This window comes from Gobio gobio (assembly GCF_949357685.1).
Source record: "Gobio gobio genome assembly, chromosome: 6".
Classification (NCBI taxonomy): Eukaryota; Metazoa; Chordata; class Actinopteri; order Cypriniformes; family Gobionidae; genus Gobio; species Gobio gobio.
Window position 1 is genome coordinate 26,276,273 of NC_137102.1, and position 10,386 is coordinate 26,286,658.

Genomic DNA, 10,386 nt, shown 5'->3' on the forward strand with positions numbered 1-10,386 from the left:
TCTCTCTGCATTACTGCAGTGCAGCTCTACTGTGGTTCGTAGGCTGAGGCTTAAGTCACTGGTGTGAACCTTTTCTTTGTCTCTCCCTCTCTTCCGTCATGGCAGGTAGTTGACAAAGAGCTGCACTGAGCCAGCACAGCAGTCTCATAACACTGCCGGAATGTTGCAATAACGTTGTTCCTGTGTCGCGGCATAACGCTGAACCACGGTTTCAAGCTGTACTGTGGCGTGGGAGGTAAGGAGCTATGCCCGTTTGGCCAAAATCACACATGCAGAACAGGAGAATCCTGCATTTTTAAGACGCTGATGCAAGTTTAGGCACAGGTCAACTTGAGACCACTGTGTTCTTTAATTATAGTTTAAAAGCATTCGATTCTTTTCATTAATAACTTCAAAATCTACATCTGATGATTTAGCCTGCAAAGATTTTACAGGGTTTAAAGGGCAACCTGCCACATGAGATCAGCAATAGCAAATGGGCAACATTCCAATCAATTCCCGATGGACAAAATTAAGTGTTCGAGAAGCTGTTTCAACTCATATATATACACGTTACAATAAGGATGAAAAGTCTATCCCAACTATAACACTGGTCAACCAGCCATAAAATGGAACCGGACAGTTTTTGCTATAAACGCTCAATCAGCAACCAGTTTGTTTTTGTTTTGTTTTGGCAGATCTTCATTTTGGACTTCCACACAATCAGTTTTAAATCTTGAAATGAAACAATCTAATTCAAATCACGCCTGTAATAGAGAATATCATATCATATATCGGAACCTGTATCGGAATCGGCCCATTTGCTTGTGAAAAATTACATTAACTCAGGGCTCCAGACTAACTGGTTTTACTAGGAGCACTGTAGCCCCTAACTGAACATTTTTAGAAGCACAAGCAAAAAATGTAGGGGCACACCTTAAATCAACCTGCAATGCAGTGATTCACATTTTCCCACATTTTGACTGCATTACTGACAAATGCCTTGGTAATAAATAGATTTAACATACAGAAATTACAATGTGCAGTTTTATTCGTTAATTAGTTCATTTTAACTAACATTTGAGGGCAGCAGCACCAGAGTCACTAAGTTCTACAGAAAGTATTTGGTAGCACTGGGAGCCTGACAATAAAACACTGAGCTCGAGTTGAGGTGTAGATACAATTTTTAAATTGTATGAGTTAAAAATGATTTTTTAATAAGTGTGAGTTTTCCTACATCTTGAAACTTTTAGTTTTATAAATGGGGACAATCTTTGAAGGATGAACTAATAATGTTTTGGTCATCACGTTAAAAATAACATTTAAATATTATAATATTATAGTTTTGAAGTGCTGAGTACAGGGTCTCCAGGATGGGTACTTTCGTATAGTGCAATGTGTGAGTCTGTGTGTTAGAACTGCTGACCTGGTGGACTAGAAGCTCTGCCACCTCCACGTGGTTGTTGAGGGCAGCCAGGTGAAGAGCAGTGTAACCATCATCCTTTTTCTCATCCACTATCCATGGCCGTGGCAGTTTGGACAGCAGCACACGCATAGCACTGCAAAACAAAGATGAGAATACAAATTTATAGCACTTGAAAAGAACTAATAAACATGTAATTAGTGCGAAGACTTCTGTGGATGTGGTGAGACTGAAGGTCACAAAGAGCACTAAACTCAGAAACATAACCCAATCAGGGCCATAACAATAAAAACAAACCACAAATCAACAGGGAACAACAAACAGTTTTCTACCAGCTGCTCAGATCCACAGAGCAAAACAAGGGGCGAGATTTCAGATCAGCAATTAAGAGCACATCATATATCCATAACACAGAGGTGAAAACAGGAAGCTGTTCAAGAATAGATGCCGTACCAACAATAAAAAACTGTCAGAAAACAAGTGAACTAGAAAACGAGCAAAACCCTTGTTTTGCTCTATGGATCAGAAAACAAGTGAACTAGAAAAGAGAGAATTAGCGAAGAGAATCTATGACCACCATAGACTAGCTGAAATACAGGCAGAATGATGACAGCGTGTGAGAAAAGAGGAAGGGGCAGTAATTGGTTGCAGTAATAAACTACTAAATAAAGGTAATAAGGGGTAATGGCAACAATGGGTACATAGTGCAATGATTATTATGAGGAATAATATCATGATATTTGTATTTAGTGATACTTAAATATGTAAATAGTAGAAACAGACATAGGTACTTGGAAGTTACAGTAAAGATCCATCATGAAAACAACAGAGTGAGTGCCTTTTCAACTTAACATTTGATCGAGGCAAACTCTTTAAAAGTCTAAAAAATAAATGAAGTACATTGATCAATGTGCTACAATGTCTGATTTATCCGTCCAGTACTTGAATAGCTAAAATGACCAAAATGTACATCTCTAATAAATGTAAAATAAAGGGAATCAAATGTGTAAAACAGATAAAACAGCCATTATAGGGGTCATGCCAACCCATCCTACCCTATCAAACCTCTGGGAGACTGACATACAAGCAACCTCATCAGTTCATGACGAATGAAGGAAAGTGCAAATCACTTTATGCATTGCTCATCTGGTTATTCACTGTACTCAAGAAGAAATGCGGGGTTAGTTTTCTCAAATGTCTTTGAGCGTTAAGGGTGTTCTTAAGGTATCATTGGTGGGATGTCATGAGCAGAAATAAATGAAGAGGTGTCTAAAATAAGAGAAAAGGGAAGGAAAAAAAAGAAATTGATGAATGTAATTTCAGAGATGAGGTGGATTTGTGGAAGCCTCTGGAGTGCTGCTTTTTGCTGCAGGGTGGATTCTGGTAAACCCAAAGCCAGTATCTAGTTTCTTAGGTAGTGCGGAGAGAGAGAGCATCAGCTCTGTACACATTTGGAGCGCTGTGCAGCAAAGCAGCTGTACTGCAGTGTACACAGCATGCACATACGCACAGCCCAGTAACATCTTTACACATCTGCAATGCTCACGGAGGCTTGGAGTCTATGGACATACCCCCTTAAGCTACTGACTGCTGATCATCTAATGCATACGTTCAAGTAAATTTGATCGTCAACACAGTGAGGAAAGTCAGGAAAATGTTCACACAAAAGAAAACCAAGGTCTCTGTACATCCACAAACAGCCATGAACCTCTTTTGAGTGCGTTATGACGTACAACAATAGATGCAACCTGGGGCAAGATAAGAATTGGTGACGGACTACACCAGTAGAAGCAACGCTTTCAGGAAGGTAGTAGCCAGCACAGAAAATGGCCTGGCACTGGTGCACTCTTGTGGATTGGTGCCAGTAAGGTGCTGGCATTGTGAGTGGTGAGCAGATGCAGCATAGATTGACAGGCTGCCTGCCATGGTGGTGCAAATGGGCAGGCATTAATATTAATGCAGCTTGCTGGCACTACTGCATTGCAGTCAACTTTTTTTGTTGAGGAGTTCAAAGAACACTAAAAATATGCAGTCTATGGCACAAACCCCTTGTAATTCCTTCCTGGAGATGATTTGCTCTACTGTGAGCAAAGGAAAATGCAGATGATGAATAGATTGTTATTGGTGGTAAACCTTTATAGGATATTTTGATATCGACCTGAGGTAGGTAAACCGTTCCCATTTAAGAGGTAAAGATCAAGGCTCAGAGGACACAGTGGCAGTCTGAACACCAAAATGAACATGGGGGCATATGTAGAAGTGAAAGAAAGTGAAAAAGGCAGGAGAAGTAAGGTGAAGGAAAAGCACGATGGAACTGGGTCATCCTGTGAGATACGAAGATCCCTCAGGAGTACGCCAACGAGGCCTGTTGTCTCCAGTAGCCACATGGTAATTTGTCATAGACCTAGAGCTCACTGTTTCTAGGAAGGGAAACGGCTAACGCTACCCTACTGTAGTACAGTGGTTCTCAACCCTGATCCCCCCTCCCCAACTATATGAGAGGCCTGGATAAAATGAACCAGTTAACTCTGGTTACACAGGAATTTGCACCACTTTGTATGATCAAGACCTCAATTCTGTAAAGTTGTGATGGTTTGCTGGAACCATCTCTTGGCATACACTGTGAGTGAGAAATCTGACACTAAATTCATACAAATGAGCACTTTGCACACACAAAAATGGTGAGTGCTGTGCCAATGGAGTGGTACCTTTTTTTTTCTTCATCATGTTTTTGTAAGCCATGTGAAGCACCAGATCATAAATAACAGCCCAACACCTATATTAATGCTCAAAAGAATAAAGAGAAAGAACAATGACTAAAATTAGACAAATTGAAACAATTAAGAATAAATCAAGAGGGAAAGTGGATCTGCATCTCAGAATGTCTGCTGAGTTTGTTATTAAGTGCAGCTTGCATAATGCCTTCTTTAAAGTGACTTCCTTCTTTATTGGACATATGGCTGTGCACTTGTAATAAAACCCATTAGCTTAAAAAGTGTGGTCAATAACTGAATGTCTACACTGGTTGTTACTGAAGACTCTGATATAGTAAAACAGTTTGTGAAAATGTTTGAAGAAGGTATTGCACAGCATTACAAACCTTCATTCGCTTACTCTTACAGATATGTCTCTCTCGCACAAATTATCTGAGTCAACGAGGGACCCAACGGCACAGTAATATCCATGACCTAATTATCTATACTGTTTCTTGAGGCATACAAAAAAAAAAAACGACTTTCAATTCCGAAATATTGCAGCGCTCACATGGCAACAAATACCATGATTTGCATGCAACAATACGGAATATGGTATCTCAAAGTGAAATGTATATTTCACTTACACTATGCATATATGATATGCTACATAGGTGTTACACATCAAAAAACATTAAATTAGAAATACTTCTAAGTTCTCCAATGATCTTAAAAGCATAATAAATACAAATTAATGGATGCACGATTGATTTAAACACTTTTCCTAGATTGGAGGAAAGATTTTGAGATTTGACTGAGTTAACGCTGAGAATTATTTTCTTTGTGTAATGATTGAAAAGTCTTTGATTGGCGGCTGACTCGCTTAGGGGAGTGGTACACATCAGTGCTATAAATCTTAAGCTTAAAATCACTCCAACCCCAAACTGTTTATTATAGGTGGGAAAATTCAATCCACCAAAGAAGCTCAGCTGGTGTTCAAGCTCCTTAGATACAAGTAGCAAAGAAACACTATACTAACAAGCAAGCAGACAGACGTCTAATAAGTTTGTATTAAGGATACAGTTGGGTGTACTTGAAGTCAGATGCCCATTAACAGCAGTATGATGCATTGCTGGCAGGTTGATTTAATGATCCGCATTGGGGTTCTGTTTACAGCTTGCTCATGCATTACAGTCACAAAATGCATTTATAATACATGTTTTGGTCTTGCCAAGGAATATTATAAGCAACAAGTCGGCAGTATGACCAAAACCTTATCACACTATGAATGATTTTAGATTACCAGAACTGTATTTAGTCAGACCTGTATTTAGCAAATACAGTTTGCTAAATACAGTTACCATATATATATATATATATATATATATAATATTATATTATATTATATATGTTAGTTCACGGTGCATTAACTAATGTTAAGTATTAGTAAATGTTGAAATTAACATTAACAAAGATAAATAAATGCTTTATAAAGTCATCTTGAGTCAACTGAGTGGATGATGGAACATACCATGAATAGAAATTATTTCTTTTTGGACACAAAGTGCAGATGATGGCTGAATCATGAACTTCTCCATCATTCTCTTACATGTCAGTTTGAGTTAAGTATATACAGTGACCTCCAAGTGACCATATGGGTTTCTATGGCAACCATATATGAATAATTCAACACTTGAGCTTAGGTCAGTTATTAACATGGGTCAGTATGCAAACTGTAAATGTAAACGTTACAGATGTAGTTCAGGTTGGATCACAGTTTAGGTGAAGTCTTTTCAATTTGAGCTCCAATAAAATGTTAATTCATGAATGCAAGGAGTTTGAAGCTATTGAAAGTGCTATTGAAGCATCATAAAAAGATAAATCCTTGTTTAACAGGGCTATAAGCTACTTTAAGAAATACAATGGTTCTTGTTGCAATGACATGTGATAAGCACAACAAAGTCAAACTAATTTAAGTATTACTAATTATTCCAGTGCTTCACTTACTTTCTGTACCCACCTCCCTCACTGCAACTCATGATTTCATCCACAGTCATATCTCTTACCATTACGACACTTACTGCGACAACTATTGGCTCAGAATCACGACTTGGCCAACCCCCAGAACAAGAACAAGCACTTTGATTGGGCAAAAGGCAGTTTGGCTTGTGTCAGTTTGTCCTTGGATAGTCTGGTTTGATTGATTACAGTCCTTTACCCCAGTGGAGGTGGACATATGCATGTGGGGGAAAGGTTGAAATGTGCATTGTCCAAATAGTTTTCCGTTTTTGGTTGCAATGACACCAGCAGAACATCTTGTTGGTGATTTGTGGAAATGTGAAATATACGATTTAGACATTTTGAAACCCACCCAGACATTAAAGTTATCAATATGGGAAAGCAAGCTACCACTCTTGTTTTAATTACCAATGATGCAGTCATTGTTCCTGGTCTATATACCACTCCAAGCTTGTGATTGTTATGATGTACACAACTAAAAATTGACTGTTTGTGTTATTCAAAGTCTTCTAAAGTCACAGAACAGCTTTGCGTGAGAAACAGACATGTAGGTAGTTGTTCAACTTTCGCTATAATAGGTGGATTTTCAATTTGTTTATAGGTGTGACTTAACTACGCAAAATGAATGATGTGAAACTGACATTCCCTGCAAGATCCAACCCAACTGTTTAAATTACAGTGGTGGCCAAATTTTTTTAGAACACTTAGCATCCGGGAGTCGTCTTATTGGGCCTGGATTTATTTTCCAAGAGGACAATGGCCCGAAACATACTTCAAATTATTGCCAGAACTACCTGCGATGGAAGGAATCTGCTGGAACATTAAAAATTATGGACTGGCCCCCTCAAAGTCCGGACCTCAACCCTATTGAGCACATTTTGGGAGAGTTGGAAAATAAACTGGACAGATCTATTGTACATTCAAAGGATTCAGTTGCAGAAGGTATGGGATAACATTAGTGTTGAAGTTGTCAGAGGAAATATATAAACTATGCCAGAGAGATGCGCTGCTGTAATTACTGCAAAAGGTGGACATACCAAATATTAGTTAAAATAAAAGTTAAAAGTGAATAAAAACAGTACGACTCCCTTCATCTAATATTTGATGGTCAGACCAATTTCATGAACATTATGAAATTAAATCATGTTTTGGAGGCAAAAAAGGTCAACATTTTCAGATTTGTCAGGTGTTCTAATAATTTTGGCCACCACTGTATGAATACTTATTATTAGGTTTTTTGCCTTTTTGCCAGGACAGTCAGAAAATGGAGAGGAAGCAAAGTGGGAGAGGGGGGGGGGGGGGGGGGGGGGGCACGAACCAGGATTCGAACACTGTTCGCCCAGAGTGCGACCACACTACATGTGGAAGAAGTGCTATAAGGGTATCAGCTACGATAAATAGATTATTTTTCTACTAGATCAATTGATTCACCTAAAAAAATTAAATCTTGGTTTCGGACTGGTAACTATTCTCAGACCCAATGCTGCTCATGTTGTGCTGTGTTTCTACTGTTGGGTCTTACAGTGGAGCAGTGGTACAGCCGCAGTGGGGCTGAGTGGAACAATGGTGAGGAGCTGAGAGACCGGCTGCCACAGGCTTCCCCCGACAGCACTCAGGTCGGCCCTCCATAAATCACTTTTATGCCGTCTGCCGCTCAGCAGCTTTACCCGCTCCATGATGGAATGCTTAAAGGACTGAGGAATGAGGGAGAAAGAGAGAAAAAAAACAGGGTGGAGGATAGTGTTTTAAGTACACTGAATATGGAAGGCGTGTTTAGGCAGAAGCATAAGATGATACAGCGAGGTGAAGGTATCTTTGATCCTGAAAGAATAAAACCAAATGTCTTGACTCATCTGGCTACCTTTTAGTTGCTGTACAATGCCAAATACGAACTCAAGTTTTGCTCCCCAGACAGGTCTGTTGTTTGTAATCAGTTGAATCTAAACTTAAGAGCTGTGGCAAAATTAATCAGACAAATAACATTAAAAAAGTAATTTGTCTTTTTGTGCAGACCCCAAGGCCCATAGTAATTAAAACCCCTACTTAACTCAATACTTATCACCATTCAGCCAGTCAGGTACTAGTGTGATTGATGAGATCTCTTGTTACAGGGGTACCTGGACTCAGCACTTACGGGACAGCTTTCAAAACTACAGAGAATTACCCATGGGTGGTGCACCCAGTCAAAGCACTGATTGTCAGAGTGAGGCTGAGTCAAGATCGTGGCTGGAAATCTTAGCTGTGCAGCATTTGCAGTGAACTGTAGCAGATGTAAGCACGTCAAACATTGCAGTACGGCATTCAATTTTAATGGGTTTAACAAAAAGGTTCTCATTTCTCAAGGTTCTCAATTATAATTTATATAATTACATTTTTAGGAAATTTCAAAATGAATATAATTTTTAGACATACTTTACCTTAGTCTAAATTCACATCTAGCAATTAAAATGACAACTTATTTAGGCCACCTTTCCTAAATAAATAGGCTTAACTGGGTGAAAATATGAGCTTCACTCAATTAATATATCTACATTTTCATAGCTTCCACAACTAGAACTATAATCCAGACTGTTGAGCCAGGATCTCTACATTGGGTACAGGCACAGTAGTTTTTTTCCACCATTTGTCTTAAACTGCAGAATAGAAGTAGAATACAAGAAGTCATCAATTAGTGGCCCTACTTTCTCAAATCGACAACCTGTTCAACAAAATTTTCACAATTTATGACCGAAAGAAGGAAATTAGATGGCACACATTTGTACAGTATATGCATGCTTCCTCTATCCTAGAGTGAGTGGAATTTTACTCGAGAATATTGACTTGGAAAAAAGCTGACTAGACCAATAGATCACCTCACTGATGGAGGCATTAGGCCTAGGATGAATATCCTTATGCCTGTCACTGTCAACCTCTCACTATTGAAACTTAAAGGGATAGTTCACCCAAAAATTAAAATTAGCCCATGATTTACTCACCCTTAAGTCATCCTAGGAGTATATGACATTCTTCATTCTTCTTTCAGATGAATAAAATGAAGTTATATTACAAAAGTCCAGGCTTTTCCAAGCTTTATAATGGCAGTGACTGTTGCTCTGTTTTTGAAGTCCATAAAATTATGCATCCGTCCGTCCAATAACTTGCTCAACGCGGCTCTGGGGGGTTAATAAAGGCCTTCTGAAGTGAATCGATGCATTTGCGTAAGAAAAATATCCATATTTAAAACTTTATAAAGTAAAGTTCCAGCCGATCGCCTTCCGTGGAAAAGTGCCTTCTCACAATTCAAGATGCGTACGAGTCGTCTGACGAGCGTACCTGGTAACGTAAGCCTTTGATCGGCAGAGGCACTTTCAACACTTTTTCCATAAATTGAATACGGAAGGCGATCGGCCGAAAATTTACTTGATAAAGTTTTAAATATTGATATTTTTCTTATACAAACTTATCGATTCGCTTCAGAAGGCCTTTTTTAACCTCCCGGAGCCACGTGGAGCACGTTATTTGAAGGACAGATGCATTTTTTTATGGACTTCAAAAACAGAGCAACAATTACTGCTATTATAAAGCTTGGATTAGCCAGGACTTTTGTAATATAACTCCAATATTATTTTTCTGAAAGAAGAATGTCATGTACACCTAGGATGACTTGAGGGTGAGTAAATCATGGGCTAATTTTCATTTTTCACTATCCCTTTAAGCTAAATAAATTTTTTCTGATGGCATTTCAGTGAGGGGTGGCTTTCTCTGAATATTTATTTTCTGAGGTCCCATATTCTGGGTTATGCTTTTAAATTTTCTTGAATTAGTGGTTCCCTGACTGCTAGCAGTCTCATGAACTATAAATTGTCTTTTTCAATAGTGCTGTTTGGCTGAGGGTTGGGCCTCAAGCTGATGCATTACTCAGAGTGCATTACACCCGGCAAATAGTCAATTTCCGTAACACCCATAAATACAGACAGCATTTGAATGTCAATACGTTAGACTGAGAATTAATTGAATAGTACTTCACAATTAAAAAAAGACTTGATTAAGGAAAGGTTCTGCAAGCATTACACAATCTTGAGGATTGATTTTTTTTTTACTTTTTATCCAGAGATATGTTTTTAGTGATTTAATGAATGTTAGAAACTGTTATCCTCAAAGACTTGCCCAACACTGCTATAAGCTATGGAAGGTGGGAGAGGAGAAGCCCCAGGACAATTTCCGTCTTTAACAGCGACATTAAACTAAACATTATTTTGAGAGGTGGCTTTTGAAAATGAATAAAAATAAAAC

General features: G+C 38.6%; 1 protein-coding gene across 3 annotated transcripts in view; it reads right to left on the reverse strand.

Annotated features, from left to right (window-relative positions):
* mib1 (MIB E3 ubiquitin protein ligase 1) overlaps positions 1-10,386 on the reverse strand; it is a 78,407-nt gene that overhangs the window by 15,159 nt on the left and 52,862 nt on the right. For all 3 annotated transcript variants that reach the window (XM_079820202.1, XM_079820204.1, XM_079820203.1), the window contains exon 13: positions 1,406-1,538. In XM_079820202.1, coding sequence (XP_079676328.1) covers positions 1,406-1,538 — 133 coding nt within the window. The remainder of the gene's footprint in view (positions 1-1,405; positions 1,539-10,386) is intronic.